This window comes from Toxorhynchites rutilus, chromosome 3, assembly GCF_029784135.1.
Source record: "Toxorhynchites rutilus septentrionalis strain SRP chromosome 3, ASM2978413v1, whole genome shotgun sequence".
NCBI lineage: Eukaryota > Metazoa > Arthropoda > Insecta > Diptera > Culicidae > Toxorhynchites > Toxorhynchites rutilus.
The window spans coordinates 149,969,459-149,990,355 of NC_073746.1; the positions used below are offsets into that span (position 1 = coordinate 149,969,459).

The 20,897-nt window shown below is 38.1% G+C and overlaps 1 protein-coding gene across 1 annotated transcript; it reads right to left on the reverse strand.

Moving 5' to 3' along the window:
• Nucleotides 1–1,688: 1,688 nt before the first annotated feature.
• LOC129779617 (putative defense protein Hdd11) lies at nt 1,689–19,893 on the reverse strand. Its single transcript, XM_055787197.1, has 3 exons — nt 19,701–19,893; nt 2,314–2,662; nt 1,689–2,020 (listed from the first exon to the last, which is right to left on the reverse strand). The coding sequence occupies exons 2-3, from the start codon at nt 2,650–2,652 to the stop codon at nt 1,856–1,858; spliced, it is 504 nt and encodes a 167-aa protein (XP_055643172.1). The 5' UTR covers nt 2,653–2,662; nt 19,701–19,893; the 3' UTR covers nt 1,689–1,855.
• Between the last annotated feature and the right edge of the window lie 1,004 nt (nt 19,894–20,897).

The window sequence follows — 20,897 nt, forward strand, 5'->3', positions numbered from 1 at the left end:
TTGATATTTTCTGAGAAATGAACGAATTATTGATTTCTCGGTCTGACAGACCAATGCGCGAGTATAGGAGTGTTAAGGCCATTTTCGATTTGGTCACACCCGGAGCGGACCGCTCCCGAATGCGATAGGCGGGACCTGCTGTTAGAGTGCCGGACAACAGCACCGCAAAGATGGTGTTCTCATTGAATCCGGTGGGGACAAGAGGAAGAGGAGCCCAGCGAACCCAGCCCGGTGGTTGGAACAGGTGGAGCAAAAATTGGGAAGAATTGGTGTCGTCTGGGATTAACGGGTGTTAAATAAAAAATGAGAATTTGTTCAATCACATATAATTTTTTTTTCATCGATTTCAGTATTTTTTATTAATAATATAATGTATTTTCTTCAGAAAAATGTCAGTGAATGTTTGAGTAAGGGCCGTGGTCTGCTGTTCGACGCAACTTTGTCGCGATGCTCTCACAAGAACGTTGTACGGCACTTACGTCCATTTTCCGGATACAATTCCGGATTCTTGTAGTCAGTTGCTTCGTGTCCTTGGCCCTCTAATTGATTTTATACACTAGGGCACTGAGTGAGCCAAAGAAATTCTCTATTGGGCGGCACTGGGGCAAGTTTGTTGGGTTACGATCTTTCGGCACGAATGGTATCTTTTTCTCCTCAAGATACGCCAGCGTCTTCTTGGCGTAATGGGAAGACGCCTTGTCCGGCCAGAAGACGTACTTCCCATCCGCGTGATGCTCGTTCAGGAACGGCAGCAGGATTTTATCGAGGCACTTTTCTCGATAGATTTGTTGGTTGATTACCAGACCGCTCGGCTTAAACCAAGGCTTTAAAATGCCCCGGTCGGAAATGGCGATGTACAACATAACCTTTTTTTCAAACTTGTGCTTGAACTTGTATTTCACTTCAGGCGGTGTGGATGACTTGTCGCTGGAGTAGTAATTATCATTTCCTGGAATATGCGTTTTGGACAGCGGAAAATAGCTTTCGTCGTCCAGAACGAAAGACGTCCCACGGTATTTTTTGGTCATCCACCGACACTGTGATTTAACCGTCTCAATATGCACCTCCGTGTACTCCGGCGACCTCGTCTTCTTCCTGCAGACGATTCCTTCCATCTTGAGGGTCCGATGGATCAATACGTGGGAGCAGCCATATTTCCGACCGGCGTCACGCAGGCTGGTTGCGTCTTTGTTGTCAAACAGCTTCTTTAACGATGTCTTCCTCTGCTTCGTCATTATCGTCACCGGATGACCACTTCTGACCTTCTGCTCTACGTTCAGGGAACTCAGGATACGGTATACCGTACTGACAGGTACATTTTCCTCCTTAAAATGTGCCACCGTGAACTTTTTTTTCTTGCTGGAAATGCGTTTCGTAGAACCGTACAACGTTCTTGTGAGAGCATCGCGACAAAGTTGCGTCGAACAGCAGACCACGGCCCTTACTCAAACATTCACTGACATTTTTTTGAAGAAAATACATTATGTTATTAATAAAAAATACTGAAATCGATGAAAAAAAATTTTTTTTTATGTGTGATTGAAAATATTCTCATTTTTTATTTAACACCCGTTAGAAGACTGCATTCATGGTTCGGGTTTATTGGCGAAACGTTGTGAAAAAGATCTAATCTCAATGGGATCTAGAATCATTGTAAATAAATGAAATAAATAAAAAACCAATTCGTATCTCTATTAAACACATAAGTCACAATTTATTGTCATTTACAAATATGCACAAAAATAGCACGTCAAATGGGATAAAAAAATAAAAATCTTTAAAGCGAACAACTTTGTAGTCTGCATCGAGCAGCATATGACATAATATTTGTGAGACTCGTCTCGATTCGCTTAATTTAGTTAACCTTAAGATCGGTGGACTGTTCTTTGACCCAGAACACGCCGCCGTTCAGCGCAATGGTACAGGTCATCTTCACGTTTTCACTCAATCCTTTCGGGGCAACCCAGTTGAAGGAGATGCTATTTGGTGCAGTGGTGATCTTTTTGTGAGTGACGGCCGACTGGAATCGAACAAAAATAGAAATTATAAGTGTTTGGTTTTTTTATCTCGCTTGTTAACCTTGAAACAAGCATTATTGATTGTGGCAACGGAGGGAGACAAGTTCTCGTGACAAATTATCGAAACGGTGGAACCGCCAAACCAATCGTTTCCATTTATGGTTTTACGTGTTTGCATTTATTTACATAAACCTGGTTTAACTTTAATGACATGTCACGACATACTTAAATATGTTGTTCAATAAATCTTGCCTAATCGATATGAGATGCAGTTTGCATCACGAATGAAACTTACCGTTTTTGAGTTACCACAGTTCAGAGTTTGAATCAAGTTGTTACTTGGTGGAACATCGAACGATCCGACCGGAGTCTCGCCGACGCGGGCCTGGCAGAGCAAACCCTTGATTGTATCACTGGGGCTATTTCCTTGCACGGTAACGGTAACTCCTTGTCCAGATTTGATCTGCTTCTTGTCGAGCAAAATTTTGTAGGGAGCTGCCGATTTTTGTGGATCGGTGTGATGCTGGGGAATCATGTCACCGCAGGCGTCTTTCGGGGCACCGGCCGAGAAGGAGAGAGCCGGTACGGCGCACATGGCAATGGCCAAAAGTACACAGACGAATTTATATGCCATTTTGGGGATACTGAAAAGTGAAAGGAATGACGATTGTTAGTTTATGTATGAAGTGTCGCGCGGTCAATACCTAGCTTTGCCAGTATAAATCATACTTGTCCATATTGGTTGAGGTATTACGCGAGAAGAAAAGACGGCGCCCTCGAACAATACGTAACAGTCCTCTTCTGAAGTTGTCGGTTATACTGTTGGCCCTAGCATTATCATCCTATTCGTGTGATTATAACGAACAAATGGAAACCTAATCGCTGGCTTCACTCTCAGCTATTGTAAAGATCTCACTTGGTAAGTAATTGTAGGTCCGTTGCAAAAAAGTCAATCAGCCGAATTACACGAACGTTTTTTAATTATTCGTTACAAAACTACCGATTGAGGAGGTATAAGGTGTAGTTACGAACATATTGCATAATTGATGTACGCAACCTCGCTTGACTGTGATGTGCAATTGTTGTGGCATCTTTGACACCCAACGTCTATCTATCTCAATTTCGCTGCAATATCGATATAAACAATTCCTAGTGAAAAAAATCATAATTTTTACCTCACTGTACATATAAAAGCCACTTAAATTTCACCTTAACGTTGAAAGGTAACATTTTTTCTTGATATAAGTCATATTTGAAAGTTAAAAAGAATTTTTTTTCACAAAATGTATATAATCGAGTCCAAAATTGTATATAGTCGAATCACATAATATCAAGTCTGTATATGATCGAATCCGACCTGTATATCTTTTTCTTCAAATAAATACAGTCAACCCTCCTATAACGCGGTACTCTCAGAACGCGGTTTCCATATAACGCGGAGATGAAATTGCGACAGCCCTCGTATAACGCGGTGTTCTTATAGCGCGGTTTCCGTTCAACATCGTCCCATCAGTTTCTTTAGTGTACCCAATGGATGATTTAAACTGGTTTACAAAAACATTCAATTTTATCTCTTAGCCGTTTACAACATCGGTTTCAGGCGAACTCCGGCTTGGAGGATATTCGCAAACTAAGATGTGCTGCAAAAATTTTGACAGATAAAAATTAATGACAGTTAATCATTGCCAAAACTACTCGATGAGCTCAAGGCAGGTCTATGGAAAAAGAGGCGCTTATTGCGGTTATTTTTTGTATCATTTCCTTTTATGATCTCTTATTGGTCTCCATACGAATGTTGTTCGACCACTTGTAATGAAGTAAAAAATTGTTACTAGGAATAATATCAATAATTTGTTAAACGACCAATTGAAAATGTTGGAAACATCGGGCATAAGGTTTTGAAAATCGATAAAAACTAAATTTTCGAAGAAAACTTCGCTTTTGAAGACTCTGAAGATGCGAGTTTTAATGAAGTATTGTTATTTTAATTTCAAAAGTAAATTTTAAGTAATGAGAATTGAATGTGCAGATTTTTTTTCTTAAGAAACATAGTCACGAAGAGAACAGCAGTGATGAATGAGAAATTATAAATTTCTAAAATTAAACATTGGGCCCTATTATGTAATTCTAGTTGAACAGAATTTTGCTTGTTAGTTCTATTTCACTGTTATAGATACAGTCGGGCGAAAACTATCGGCATAGTTTTTCGAGATGTTTGGTTTATGACATTCCTGATGCTTTGCTTTAGGAAACATTACGGTAAAGTTTCGAAATATGCTATACGCTCGAGAAAGAACTCGATTTGATAAGATTCTATTGATTTACAAAATTATAGTGATAGTTATAGGGATCGAATTGATCGTTCGATCCAATTTACAAAATCTGGTCTCACATTTCCGTTAGATAGTTATTATACTTCTAATTAATTGGTTAGTTGGTCTCACAGACCGGGAATCAATAATTTTCATCTAATTAGAAAATGTGATTCGCCTCTAATTGGACATCTAGCTAATTGGGCAGACCTGTAATGCGACACGAATAATTGGGTGTTTTGATATGATTCTCTAACTGGATGTTTTTGTAAACCTTCTTTGTGCATGTTTCTGAAAACATGTTAAATTTTTAGGAGTGTTTTCAACCATATGTATTTAGCACACTTTTCTAGTGATAATTTTTTAGATTTTCAATGGTTTTTCTGTTTTAGCTTATTTTTCAAATTGTGTTGTGTTTGTTGATAAGTCCAATTATAGGTCACAATCACCTCTAATGCAACACTGAGTGGTGCCTCGGTATGACCCATTAGAGGTAAACTACTGTATCTTTTTTTTGCTTTAAATAAATACAAATAATGCCTCAGAATATCATCAGCAAAAAAATAAAAGCAAAATTACAGAGACACGCACAGTCTGTGACAATGTGCGCGAGTATACGAGTTATGATTTCGCGCAAGTACAGGAGGGTTCAAACTACGATTGGGTGATCTTTAGCAAAAGATCGATCTTACGGATCAATTTTCTAAACGGCGTAGGGATCGATTCACTGATTGAATCGTTACCAGGGAATCGATCTCTGCTGGATCGATCCTTGAAAATTGAATGCTTTTTTTTCATGGAATAAACATTCCACAGTTATATTCAAACATCAAAGTAATTTAATTTTGATTCTCGACATGAAGGTCACAAAAAAAACTTGAAAACCCAGAAAAATAGTATTTCCCAGAGCATTTATCGCGTACCATTATGGAATCATTTGATTAAATAAATTAATTGAAAATTATTATTAGCAATGCAACCACTGTTATTCATCTAGAACTCCACTGACAATAATCCCATAAAATCCAACCGTGCCATACGTCTAGCATTTAGTCGTAATCTTGGTAGTAGACTTAGTTCTAGAAAAGAACGCTTCAGCTGGACCTGATGTCACCATCCAATTTGGTCAAAATTTTCACTGTCATCCGAGTGGATAGGGGGGTGTAAATATAACTTGTATCCACTTGTTTTGTAATGAACAAACTTAAAAAATGCTTACAAACTGCTGCTTGTCAGGTGGTTTTTAATGTAAGAGTGCAGAGCAAATTTTTAAAGAATATGCTAAAAATGTGGATGAGTTTGAGTATATTGAAAAAAAGCTTCAGTTAAAAGGGGCACTTGAAACCATTTCCTAAATCCATCGAAAAATGGATGGGCATTCAGTGATAGAATCTAGATTTCATCAATTTATATCCCCAATATATTCCCGAAATACGGAATCTTTGCATGATCGCCCAATCCTAGTTCAAAGTTTGTTTTATTATTAAAATCATTTTCTAATTACTTTTTGATACAGTCAACATTGGTAACCCGCATTTGAACAATGAATCGCCAGTAATGCCTAAAAGATTGGCCACCACTGCTCTATATAATGTGCAAACAGAGTGAACCATGTGTCAATCAGTTGCACAGGTTTTTCCAACTTTAAATTCCGAGAGTAAATTGAAATAAAACACACTTAGAATTCGAATTTCGATGAAACTTTTATTTCAAATTAAAGTTTGGTTTATGCCATTATGTGTGAAATACAACATCATTCAAATGTCTACCTAGGGCTTCCTCGCACACCTTGATCCGGAATAGGTAATTTTTGATGACTTTTCTGCACATATGGGGCGGTATCTCGGTCATAACTTCATGAATGTTGTCTTTCAAATGTTCAAGAGTTTGCGGAGAGTTGGCATAGACACGGTTTTTCGCATAACCCCACAAAAAAAAAGTCTAGCGGGTTCAAATCGCATGATCTGGACGGCCAATTGGCATCACCAAAACGCGAAATTATTCGGTCGTGTTGTGTGGCACGTGGCGCCGTCCTGCTGAAACCACATGTCATCCGTATCCATATCTTCAATTTGTGGCAAAAAAAAAATCGGTTAACATGCGGCCATAGCGCTCATCATTCACAGTTACCGTCTCGCCGTCCTCATTTTCAAAGAAATACGGCCCGATGACTCCACCAGACCATAATGCGCACCAAACAGTGACTTTTGGCGGATGCAATGGCCTCTCAACAATCACGTGTGGATTTTCTGAGCCCCATATACGGAAATTTTGGGTGTTCACATAGCCACCGAGCTCGAAATGTGCCTCATCGCTGAAGAAAATTTGATGCGAAAATTCAGCATTTTGCTGCTGTTGTTCGTTCACCCAATCGACGTATGCCCGACGCATTCCATGGTCACCACGCTCTAATTTTTGTACCAGTTGGGCTTTATATGGATGTAGGTGCAAGTCCAAATGCAAAATTCGCCACAATGATGTGTTTGACAAGACCAATTGCTGAGCACGCCGTGGAATCGAAACATTCGGGTCATCCTCTACACTGGCAGCAACAGCAGCAATATTTTCGGCCGAACGCACATTACGATGATGCACAGGTTTCACAATATCCGCTACGGATCCAGTTTGTTCGAATTTACGCACTACATTAGCGATTGTGTGCTCTATAGGCCGTCCATGACGACCAAAATCCGTCCGTAATGCTCGAAAAACATTTGCCGGTTTTTCATCATTTTTCTAGTATAATTTAACAAAATTAACACGTTGTGCGATGCTAAAACGATCCATATTGTAAAATGGCAGACATTCAACTAACGATATGACGATTTGGTTGACAGCTATGTCAAACGGTTGTCAGCGCAGGGCTGTATACTTTCGGAAGCCCGAAAAGGAAAACCCTGTATATTGGATTTAACAAAATCCGAGCATCAAATTCAAACCAGCAAAACTTTTTCTTGATGCTAATAGGTACCTAGTTGAAATGTGCTTGAACCCGTAGCTTAGCGTAGAAGGTACACATTTCTATTATATTAAAAAATGAACTTGGTTCACTCTGACTGAACGGATCAGTGAAAAATGCTGGTCTTCAGTGTGAGTGATCGCAAAATGTACTATTTCAGAGTGCGGTTTAGACTGTAGTGATGACAATGAATTCGAATTTGACCATTCTATTGAGGAATACTGCCCTAGAATGATGGGAAATGGTAAGTGAATGATTTATCAGGAAAGCCGTGCAATAATTTTGTTGTCTGTAGCAGATGGCAGAGACTATTATGCTGAACGCAACCAGATGTTTATGCAATTCCCACCTTTACATCCCTACTCCCACTATTTTTCATAACAGAATGGCACACTTTGACTCACAACTGTTAGTTAATGGGAAAATATTCCGAAATTAAGTCTTAAAAAGAGCTTCATTGGTTCAGTCAGAGTGGACCATGTACGGATAGGAAGCCAACAAGTTATCTGTTTTGGGCATGAGACTTGATGTTTTTTTCAATCATCATACATCACAGCATTGTCAGAGCGTAGCTAAAATTTCTGGGAACAATACTGAACAAAAAAAAAGAAAGGTTCGAAAATTGCAGAACGCTGAATTTCAAGTTCGTTTTTCTCGAAATCATAAAAATATCACATGGTCTGGTTTGACTGAACACCGACCAATTTCGAAACAAATTTCGATGGAAACAAAACGTTCTTCATCTTGGTATACCACAAAAAAGTTGTTGCATCTCGTGCGATGTTTTAACGCATCAGAAATTGCTCACTGAATAACGTATGAGTTGGACCGGCCATTGGGGTAACACAACACAACACTTTATAACTTGAACATAGAATTGTGCTTCCGTGGTCGAGAATAAAATACTCAGAATAAAGTCGTGTTGATCGGTATAGTAGCCTGAACTAAACACTAATAAAAATTACGAAAGTGATACTACGTTGAGATGGTGAAATTCCTCTAAGAACGTTAGTGCCATTAGAGAAGAGAATGACGGAGATCTACAACGATTTTTTAAGCCACATTCGTCTTGTTTGTAAATCAAGCTTTATACGATAGGTTCCAATATTTTTTTTAGCGAGGATTCAATTGTTTGATATTTTTGGAAACTCAAACAGCTCAGTCAACTTACGTCGGTTTATAATATAAAAAAATAACCAAAATTAGATCAACAAGTGATGTTTTGATATGGAGTTTGGAGGGAAAACATCGAGAGTAAATGGAATTTGGAGGAATAGAATAAAAAGCAATACAAATACAATAGAGATGAAAAATCGAAGAAAAAAACCGCCACTATAAGGCTAATGTTTTTCACAATAAAAACATGGAAAAGAAACGAAATAAAAACTCAAAACTGAATTTCAGCGCAAAACTGAATTTTTATGATACTTGCGCATTTTTTTATTTTGTTTCCACCTCAGCCACTACACATTAGTATACGAACGCTCACTGCTCCAACATATCTGTTCTGATGTTATTGTTTTTATGATCAAACAGTCTGTTGTTCCATTATTGTGGTGAGTTATGATAATCGTCAATAAATGATGTAGTTGCCCCAATATTATCGTACATGTCGTGCTACACACGCCGCACCGTTCCGCAGACCATTGGATGAGGCCAACATTGCTCGACAAGACCAATTATGTCGTAAAAAGAGACACTCCAATAAGTAAGAACCTTTGACTTGTAGCATGTAGCATTTTGAAGAGATGAAATCCCGCCCTTTTCTGTCTACGTGGTATGTTCAACTGTCCACTATAACTTATTCAAGTCCCTATGGAGTTTTGTGATAATAAATTAACTATTTGTGTATGTTTAACACATTGACTGCCACGTCAGTCACCGGTGACTGACACCGAGTTTTCGCTCAGGCTGCGTCAGTCACCGGTGACTGACAGTATAACATATGATAATACAGGTAACTAATATTAGCATATAAGCTTATAAGCCATTCCTTTCGAAAAAAAAATACCTTCCACTACGATAAGAAACAATGACCCTAATACGTTTAAATTTCCTTAGAGTCGCTATAAAACCGTGGCACTCAACGAATTAACCTATTCTGATTTGTTTTGAACGGAGCAGTAGTTCCATTAAGTCAGATCCGAAAAGATTGGTTTTACCGAAATTTATCGAATTTATGGGTACTGGCTCCATGATCAAAAAGAGCCATGCCTATTGAGACTTTCATGGTGTTGAAACCCCATTAGAACATTGACGCACATCAAGGTAGAATCGCACAATATTCATATGCATGGAAGCTTTTTTTCAAGTTTATAACCCCTCCAAACACGCTCAAGAACGTCTAAGCATAGGCTGACAGTGGGCATCGGCTCAAGTACATTTTTTTTTCATAAAGCTTGCGCCACTCGTGAATCGCGCTCAAACCGTGCATAAAAAGCACAATCAACCCGATTTGCAAGTTTCCGCTAAATCGCCATATGGAGGAGGCGTGAATTGAACGAGCGTAATGCAATATACCGTTGAGTTGCGACCGGTCACATGGTTGACAATCCACATCGTGCGTTTCAACGACAGCAAAAGTGGTTTGCCACTGTAAAGGCCAACGATTGCGAGTTGTACGTTCTGAAGACGAGATACGATTAGGGTGCTTGCATATATTATGCAGCCTGAGCGGACCGGCGGATGCGCGTATGGGCGTTGATGGCAACAGATTGAGTTGATATAAAAATCTGTTTTGGGTCAATGTTACATTCCCATGCATAATCAAGATTCAATTAAGTGAAATAGAAGAAGCGATAGAGACTATTCAAAACATCTGGTCCTAATTAGCTGTAAAACGGAACATATTAAAAAATGCTTCTCTAACAAACTAGCAATCTACGGCAGACAGTAATTAAAACATGTCTTTGTAGATGCATGGAACCGAAAACACCTCTGCCATCAATCATAAAGTGGCTAACGAGATAGAACAAAACTGATTACTAACCTTGGCAGTTAATAACTGGCCAGGGGGTCGTTGAATTCGAGTAGAAATACTCGTTTTAATCGATAGGCTGATCAATCACTCGTATGATCTAATGGTGTCCATACTTTATTATTCGAGGGTCTTACCCAAATAGCGAACCGGTTTTATTTTAGTTTCGCGCACACTGATTAATCGTTTTTATTTGGCAACTTTTGAACCAGCCGACCGCTCTAACATGTTCCTGTATTTGCAAATATCTTCATCGGTTTTGCATAGTCATCAAAAAGTCACCTTAGGCGTTAAGCAAGTAAAATAAGAATACCTTTTTATACGGAAAGGTTTCAAATGACATAAACTGTTGTTTGACCTTGGACTTGAGATTTTAGAGCTTCGTTGTCTCCTCTGGAACCCATTTGACTAAGGTTGTGCAATGTCAAAACTATGAATATGCATATTAACCAAAGACCGTGCATCTTTGAGGGAAAAGTATCTCGGATGGGTGTTCAAGCCACCTAAGCTTCATTCGTATTTTCAGACTCAACGATGAAGACCTAGACATAGGAGAAGCATCAGACAATCAACATTCCCGCAATCAACATTTAAACATGTTCACGTTTCCGACCGGCAGCCTCAAGCAAATGTTGTGTATGTCATGAATTGATATTGGCGCTACTTTCAACTCAGAAGGTAAAGTTGACCGGATAACTGATAAATTGATATATGAATAACCTACCCTTTCTAACGACCGAGCAAATGAGATGCAGAAAAAAACGGTACTATCTAAAGTCGTGACATCTTGGGTTACTCGTTATATAAATTATCTAGCCGGCGGTACATACAGGGGAATGGTAAGTGTTGTCCTCTTACTTCCTGTTGATTTAGTTCCTTCTTTGTTCTAATGTGTAGAATATACTAAGATAAAAACAGAAACTCTGAATGCAATGCATGTTAAAAATCAAAGATATTCGTGATTTTAGTTCCCAAATAACTCCTGAATATTAATATTCAATTATTTTGCAGAAAATTTTACAATTACAGTTTTGGACAATTGATGACGAAAATGAAACGAGGAGAGTGAATTACAACGAAATTGCATATTGAATCCTTATGAATTGTAGATAGTCCAGATCATGCAGCAATGGGACACTCGCTTTTGGCTTCTGCAGCATACCCAGCAGTCGGGTTTAGAAACTTTTTGTTAACTTTTTTGTATTAAACCAACCAAATGTTACAATTGGAGTACAGTGTGAAAAAAAAATTCGAAGAAAAAGTATAAAGGAGAGTAGCAGTTGGCGAGTCTCGTGCGAGGAAAACTCACCAGCATACCAGCTACAATGATCATACAAGATCATTGGGTAAAATCTTCCACATAGTAACATCTCTCATAGCGAATTCGTTTTTAAAACTGAGTCAGTGCCAAACTGACTCTGTAATAAAAAAAAACGTTTTCAGTTTCACGAATGCGATGGTTTGTTGGTGTGCGTTATATAGTCTGATTTGTTTATATTTGCGACGACAAATGTACAGTGTCGACGTCTGGTGGCGATATCAATGCTTGGGAGGTAAATTATTCTCTATCAGACCAGGAGGGGCCAAGTGTAGTGTAAAAATATTAAAGTTTGAATGAAAATTTTTACTTCATATTGTTTGATTACCTAACACATGTAGTTCTGACACTCACTTAACCATTTGTCGATGCATTTCCTGTTTGTTCCACAAATAATTACTATTATAATATAAAATCATCATTAGACACAGTTTTCATTCAATATGTTTCTGCGATATCGGGAAAAAACCTCTTATTTCATTACATAAAATAAACATTCGATACGTTAAAGTATATTTTCATACATAATTTTGATTTTGAAAGCAGGTTTATTCTACCTGAATATTCATCATTATTTTCGCCTCAAATGAAAGCACACGTAGCTTAATGCCGTCTACTCGAATATACTCTTCAAAATCAGAATCCGAATTGGATTACGATTCCAATAATACAAAAGCAGCAGGTTTCCTATTTTCATAGCCTTTATTTTTAAATTTTCCAAAACAATACTCGGAACTTGACAGTTCAGTATAGTTGTATTGGTGAACCCGAGTGCCAACCCTTGAAACATCTCAGTGCGAAACTAACAGCTTTCGGGGCGAACTAGTGCGAAACTGAGTGAATAAAAAAACGTTTTGACAGCAGTTAGTGCGGCACTGGGGTTGAAACTGAACAAAAACGAATTCGCTATCAGTTGTTGCGAACGATGACGAATGGCCAAATCTCGATCTTCAGCAACAATAGCGACTATAGCATCAATATTTTCTTATGTACGCACCTGCTCAATAGGATGAGTGCGCGATGCACATTTTAACAGATTATCGATTTTGGTAATAAATTTGGTAATTTAGATGTGCCACCAACAGCCTGCAGGTGCGGACCAAGGACAAGAGCCCTCCTAACATAACTTTTAAACCACTGAATCGATTTAGTTTATTTAGATAAAAACTTAAATGGACGCTTCGTGGAGTGAATTTTAGGACCTTAGAGGTTGGAAAAGCGAATGAGATGTCATCCCGACTACGACTTATGAATGTTTCGAAAACGAGTCTATGCGTTGGCATAAGTTTCTGCTAATGGGGACTACTCCGTTTAGTGTCACACATATCATGTGGGGAGTCGGCTTCGATTCCTGTTTTGGTCGGGGAATTTTTCATCGGAGAAATTTATCCCTGTTTGGTCAGGCGTACAGCAGTCTTTCGCTGACTAAGCTGGAAAGGCAGTCTCCAGGCTGTGGACATGATAAGAATGATAGACATTCCCGAAATCTTCTGTGACACGATTCATTCAGCGTAGAAACGACATTCAATCTAAACTAGATGAATATAGAGAACATGGAGTAAGCAGTCGAAAGACGATAAACGAGCAAAGTTTCTCACTAGTGGCGAAATCTTTGTATATGTCAACGAAAAATCCTATAACAACGAAAAGCCTACATAATAACTGCACCTTCGAAGTATTACGGGTCTATGTTGTTGTTATTCACGAGATTCAGAAGCGTGGTCATTATGTGAATCAGTTAAAGGGAGTCCCACAGCAAATTGATCACGAAAAAAATGTTCTTCACCGCCCAGCACAAGTTTGATGTTCCGGAGGAAGAAAGGAAGAAGAAACTTTCAAAGTTTGCCAAGAAATACATGATTCGGCAAGTGATCTGCTCATGTGGCAAACAGAGTCCGCCGTTCGTGATCACCGGGGCTGTAGACGAGCAGATCTACCTGTACAGAACCTTATGAGTGGAGTTAAGCGTAAGTAGCGAGCATACGGTTATGGCATTGAAGTTGAATGAAATAAATATGTCAAAAGCTAACTAATGGGTTATATTTCATTGTCTGAAAGTTTGAATAGGATCGGTGAGCTAGGTAATATTCTACAGCGTTTTTTCCGTGATGCAATTTGATGTGGACACTCTTTATAATGTGTTGTATTGTAGACAGGGGTACCATATCTACAGAATATTTTGTATTTATACAGATTTTTCAGACTTTTTGAAACCAAGAATCTGTAGTTACAGATTACATATTTTTTGAATTTCATACATATTTCAGATTTTTCAAAATAACGTTCCAGAATTTGTTATGGCTAGATGTCAATAATATTTTTCCCATCTCACCAATTGTAATCAATTGTATATTCATATGCTGCGTGAAGTCTTGATCATGTTCGATCTAAGGTGAAAAGATCAAAAGTCTGTTTCTTCGGTTAGCTTTTTAATAAATAAATAACAATGGTTATCTTTTTATTACTAAAGCACAGTGAATTTAAGTTTCGAAAATGCGTTCATACTGCCGTGAAAATCTATCTTGCTTTGAAACCTCTTGTTCTAAGAATAATCGTTTTGATGTTTGATTACGTTGTCGGGAACATATAGCGATTGTAAATTTAAAAAAAAAACTCGCGGTCGCGTTACGAAAACGATACTCTTAATGGAATCCATCGTTAAAATTATTGGATATATTCAATAGCATCTTAAGAAGCCACATGAACCTACGTCGGTGTGGAAGCTGTAGAAACAGAACCTACTGAACTGGGTGAGAGCAGTAAAAATATACATCTAGATAAAATCCTGTCCGTATCCTAAGTATATGCCTCCAGCGCAATTTGATGACCATTTTTCATGCGTTGAGAGTTTTCCTTTTTTAATTGTTACCTTATTATATTATTGTAATTGATATAACAAAGCTACTTACTAGCGCAATGTAAACAAGCAGACACTGGTAACTGTGTAAACTTCCATTACACCACAATGAGTCATTATATTTTAACTACAGTTCTGGCTCTACCTGAATACCATCAACGTCGTCGAATTCATAATAACTATGCCTATCAATGATACTCAAACTAAGATTGGGCTTCAAATTTGGACTTATAAATTTAACACAGATTTCAATACAGATTTTCTGAGAAAAAACTAAGATAAAAAGATTTTTTGAGACCAAAAACACTGATTTTATTATGGCAACCCTGATTGTAGAGTTTATTCGAATTCGACTAAAGAAGTGTTTGTAATATCTCATTTCTCGAATGCAATTGCTCAGTCGTATACGGCTTATCCATGCAAACTTTGGACTTATCGTAACTTCCAAAGTAAAGAGCACGCTCTCTGAATGACCAATTCACTAATCTTAAGCAATAAAATGAACTGTTCACTGAATGTTTTCAATAAAGTCGTATCATTGAAAGATGACACTTCTCACTGGACCATATCGACCGCAGTTACGACCTACAAACATTCATAAAAAAAGAGCGTAGATCCAGTTTAAGGAACGAAACACGAACACGGATGGACGTTCAAAATGAAGTCGACCTTAATTTGATGGATTTCTAGTCGTGCATTCAAAAATCTGAATACAGTTCCAGTTTTCAAAATGGCGTCCAAGCAAGAGGACCAAGTTTTAATTGCGCATTGCGATAGACCAGTTTTTTGCACGTCGAAACTGGCGAAATCGTTAAAAGTAGTCAAATCAACTGTCACCTAGCAGATTAACCCCTTCCCGTATTATTTCATACGTCACACATCAAGTGATTTCACTAGCCTGCTGAGCATTCTAGCACCCTATGTTATTCAAGTACCCACGAGTGAGACTCGATGCTGTACGGGAAAGAGTTAAACATGATCGGAGGACGTTTATTTATAGCCAGGAAGCCTGAATCGGGAAAAATCGCAAAATCGGAATTCGCAGCGCCAATAAAAAGAGTGGTTTTGCCATGCAGACATTACTGGACAAAAGCCATGAAGTGGTATGCCATCAACAGCCTGCAGGCGGTCCCCAAGCACGAGAACTCGCCCAACACGCCAGAGTACCGCACAATCGAGAAATATTGGGCCATTAGAAAGCGTCAAATTATTGGAAACGAGAAGCAGTTTCAGGCAAATTTTATGACGAACAAAGCAGACTTGGTGTCGGTACAGAATCTGATGGCAGTAGTTAAACGGAAGTCCCGGTAATTCGGATTTGGAAATTCAGCTGAATATTTTCTCTGTATTTTAAACTTATTGAACTTCAGAAAGAAAAAAAAGATCAATTGAAACGCATTCTTGTTTGCCCAATTTTTAAACTTAATACTCTTTACTATCAGCGGATCCAGTTGACAAAAGACTGAAGACGTCCAGAAAGGACAACAAAGCCTCAGCTTTATTCCAATAGCTCATGCTTCATGATCAATAGTTTGCTCAATTGGCGATCTAACGCAAAACGTAAACGATCGGTGAGACATCTGGATTTTGTTTTTGAACTAAGAAAATGATGCTAATTTAACCTAAAACTCAAAAAACAAATCACGTATATTTTACTTCCGCGCTTTCCAAGGTAGTTCTCACATGCAGAAATCGTGCATTTTTCTACTTGTGTTTGATTGTGCTCTCGAATTTCCTTCTTTAATTCAACCATTGTCAACATTTTTATAGTTTTCACTACTGAAAGAGGTAAATAAATAACATGTTATATATAAAATTGCGCAGAATTAAATTTCTTACGAACTCATCGCAATCAAATAATCTTTTATGATTATAACATTGTAATTTATGGAAAGAACTATAACTTCCATAAGCTCACATGGCAAAATTTAAAACCATCATCACTTTCACCGCAGCGCCGCCTAGGTGTAGATTTGTACGTTAGATCGCCAATAGCTTTATAACGTCGTTACGTTAGTGCCAATCAAGAAAAAGAAGAAGAACTACTCCGAAGGTATTTTGGATGACTAAAATACCCAGTTTTCATTCAAATACCTAGTTTCTGAAACAGGTCCTATAGAGGAACTCTGACTTTTATTAATATTTGGTTGAACCCACAATGCCAAGCAACATGTATTCATTATAAGTTTGTGTAGGAAATAATATCGGAAGAATGAAAAAAATTCCCAAAGTCCTGTCGAAACATTCAATACAGAATGATGCTGAAATTTGATTTTGATTAACAATTGTAGATGCAACATGAGCAGCAGCTCATGTATTCCTGAAACCAATATACTAAGGTGGACCGGTGCGGTGAAATGTTTTATGGCTGCGCTTAGTTCCAATGATGTTACAATTACACTCTTGAAAGCATATTTCGCTGGGAGATGAGAATTATCTAGATTTTCAGATTGAAAAATATAAGTGAGTTTAGAGTTTTTATTTATTTTTTATTTAACCTTTTGTTATTTTTGAATAGTTTTGATAGATGTTTTTTCCGCAGTTAAAACTAACATGATTTTAAGGTATTCATTGCAAGAGGAGGAAAGAAACATAATTGTGCAGAATCACTTTCAAAATCCATTAGCATCAACTCGGGAGCTAGCAAAACTGATGAATTTCCATGAAAGTACTGTAGAAACTCATCACAACTCTTATGACCAGGGTTGCCAACTAAAATTTTCGAAAATCAGGAAGAATGAAAATAAAAATCAGAAAGAAATCAGGATGGCTCATATACGGTTCGATTTTTGGGACAATCAAAGCGTTATTTTTATAAGCAGAATTTCCCCTATTCTGTTTCTTGTGTACAGTTTCGTTCTACAATCTTTGGCAATATTTCAATATTTTCAATATTTCATACATATTGATTAAAAATTTAGGTACAGCTTTGTATCAGGAGAATTCAATTTGATCCATTATAAATCCGGAGAGCTATCACGATAGTTTTCATTTCCAATCATGATAACTTTAACAGGGATCCCAGTATATTTATCACGGATAATTTCAATCTGATAAATTGAAAAGTACAAAAGTCAGGAAAAATCAAAATCAGGCAAAATTGAGTGTTTGTCAGGACATCAGGTAACGTGTGAAAAAGTATGGAAAATCTTGAAAAATCAGGAAGGTTGGCAACTTTGCTCACGATTGTTCGCAGAGGGCAAACCAAAGGTGGAGTGGAAACCTTGATCGTCAACCGCGGTTGAAGATCATTCAGAAAGTCAAGGCTGATCCCAACATCTCGGATTATGACTTGAAGAATGTGAAGAAACTGAATGCTGATTGCTATACTGTGCGGTGAGTCGATCTCCAGGAAGCTACACAACCATGTGTTGAGGAAAAGGATGGATGCGTCTTAATCGACGATGGACTTGATGCAAAAGTCGATTTTAACCAAATCACGGGGGTCAACTCCTACAAGTTTCCTGCTCGTGGTAAGGTTCCTAACAATTTCGTTTTCGCTGATAAATTCACGGAGTTCGAGTGAGCGTTTTGTGACGAATAAGACCATGAATTCGAATGTATGGAAAGGAAGTGCCCTTCATTGAGACCCATGATGGACCAGTTACGTTTAAGCCGGATCTAGCCAACTGCCATTACAACAAGGACGTGCTACAATGGTACAACAAAATTAGAGTCCATCCTAAAAGAGCTCAATCAAATTATCAAATAGAGAGATATTTGGCCAATATAAAGCGGAAGAGAGCAGTCACCAGTGACTGGAGAAGATTTGCGCCGACTGATGAGGGATATCAACAGTAAAGTGAGAAAATTTCTTCTAAATAACGATGGATGATTAGATGCCCCATTTTTTAAATGATCTATACTTCAGAAGTTCGGAGTGAAATGATCCTAACAAGTAATAGCAGCGGATTGCGGCTTTTTATTTTCCCCCAGCGTACATCCACTATAGAGGCGAATGAACTGCAAAGTTTAAAGCCTCTTAAAAACAAAAAAACAACAACAACATCCACTGGGAAACAAATGTCTAAAATAATGCTGGGAACCTAAAGTGTCTTATTTGAATACAACTGGTGGCGATGAGTCATCTCCATTGCGTATATTTTACGCACGTGGATGAAGTTTAGCTGGAGAAATTTTTCATTCTATAGCTTAATCATTGCATAACCTAAATTCATTAGCTGACTGACCGTTTAAATTAGAACATATTCCAATTTCGTACGGAAAAAAGCTTCAACCTTTATTTTATTATTTATTTTTATTTCAAGAAAAGTATCATTTTACAAAATATGCAGTGTACTGTATTATCGTAGAGATATGGAGTTCCTTACAGCTACAATTCATACTTAAAGCTTCTACTTTTCAAATTGAACAGGATTGATGAAACTCTGAAGATCTACTCTGCTTGTCGCAATTCAAGTATATTTTATAATATTGAACTGTTTTTTGCACTCCAACCATGTACACTTAATTTGTTCAAATTGAAGCTTCATATTTGGATTTTCAGGTGGAATAAACACACTTTTAAAAATTATGAATGAAAAATAACTTTTCCGTTACTCTCTGTAGTAATACGAATTCTGCAGGTGATGAAAAAATCTCGATTGTTATTTTTCAAATTTTTTAGGGCAAGGACCAAATGACAAGCAATAATTTTTATTCAAAATTCGTCAATTTAGAATTGCCTTCGGACCTACACATCTTATAGACAGTACCTTCATGCCTCGGTGTCTTCATGCCGACAGTGTCTTCGATACCGCAGATTTTCATTATTGAATGAAAACTGAAGAAACAATCTCAATACACACATTTTATTTGTAACAGCGTCAAATGTTCCTCACAGTAAATCACTAATATAATCCTCTGTTTATCCATAGTGTATTGCTCTCCAATATAAGGAAGAATATGTATATAAAGTTGACGGTCATCGAATAATTGAAACATTATTTTACTGGGACATAATACATTCGATACATTCTAATTACTAATCAGTAGTAGTAAGCTCCTGATTTGCAATTCAATCGTTCTCCAAAGTTCACACGCGGAACATTGTTCCTTTCACTCTGTGTCACTTGCGCTTTTCAACAATAGTTGGTACACTTTGTTGGTCACCGGTGACCTTTATTGAACCGATCTCTACTTCCCTATATTCCATATTTGCAATCTCTCCGAGCAAATATTGATTGTTTTACCAAAATTTGCCGTCACCTTGCTAATGTGCCTAATTTTTTTTCGTGATTATCACAAACGAAAACATACCTGCTTCCACTAGGTGTTCAACAACGGTTCAACTGGATAGCGACGATGATCGATGCGACCGGACAGTTTGTGTTTCCTCTGAATTGATCCTCTCGAATCGAACTCACGATTAGTTTTGAGCCACTGGCGGTAGCATGCACTAGCTTTTGTTTAGTCCGGCCGGTTCACGCGAAGCCACCTTCGGATCAGATCGAGTGATGTTGCGCAATGTAGACATGATCGGTTAAAGGAGATTATCGGAGATTGTACCCGATGTTATGCTCCTCCGACATGTGAGTGGGAGCTTTTATGGCGGTGGATCTATAAAAGCTTTGACTCTGTTTAGCTCGAGTTAGAGGTTGATCGTTACTCAAAAGGTTCATTTCAAATAGGTTGTTAAATCGCATGAACGGAAAAATATCACTCGGATGGATTAAAAAACGCGTCGTAGTAGTACTTACAATCGGCAGCTGCTTTGGAAGGTATTGGAAACAATCGGAGCAAACCCGGAGCTGTAGGATGATGAAACAAAATATTAAAATTCTATTAAATCTATATCCGCAGAATGGAGTTTATCGTTCTCCAAATAGGACCAAATCGCATGTTGAAACAGAATCTTGTGATCAAAATACTCGCTCGAAAGTTGTACAGAAAGGTTCTAACGAAGTGCCGAGGATACTTATTAATGGACGACGAAACGTACGTAAAGATGAATTCTTGGCACATTTCAGGTCATAAGTTGTATAAGGTAACGGCTGGAGATGTTCCAAGAAAGTTTGAATTTGTTTTTGCTGATAAATTTGCAAAACAAAATACTTCTGATTTGGCAAATGATATACATTTGCGTTTGTATCATATGCGGCTTTAAAGTCGGCGAAGATCTGGTGCGTAGCGACTACTCGCGGCACTTTTGGAGGAGCTGCCGCAGTGTGAACATCTGGCATGTTGCATCCTTCTCGCACAGAAGCGCTCGGCACTCTTCGTTGAACCATTCGTTCCGTTGCCAACGTTGTTTATACCCGATGACGGTATCTGCTATGCTGCTAATTGCTGCTTTCAGGGTGTTCCAGCATACATTGCGGGGAACAATATTCAGTTCATCTCCAACGCAACGCAGCTTCAAGACGCTGTGTGCGTGTTTCAACGTTCATCGTCCGGTTCCTGCAGTTGTTGTAGGTAGTACCGTGGTGAGCAATGATGCCTTATGTAATTCACGAC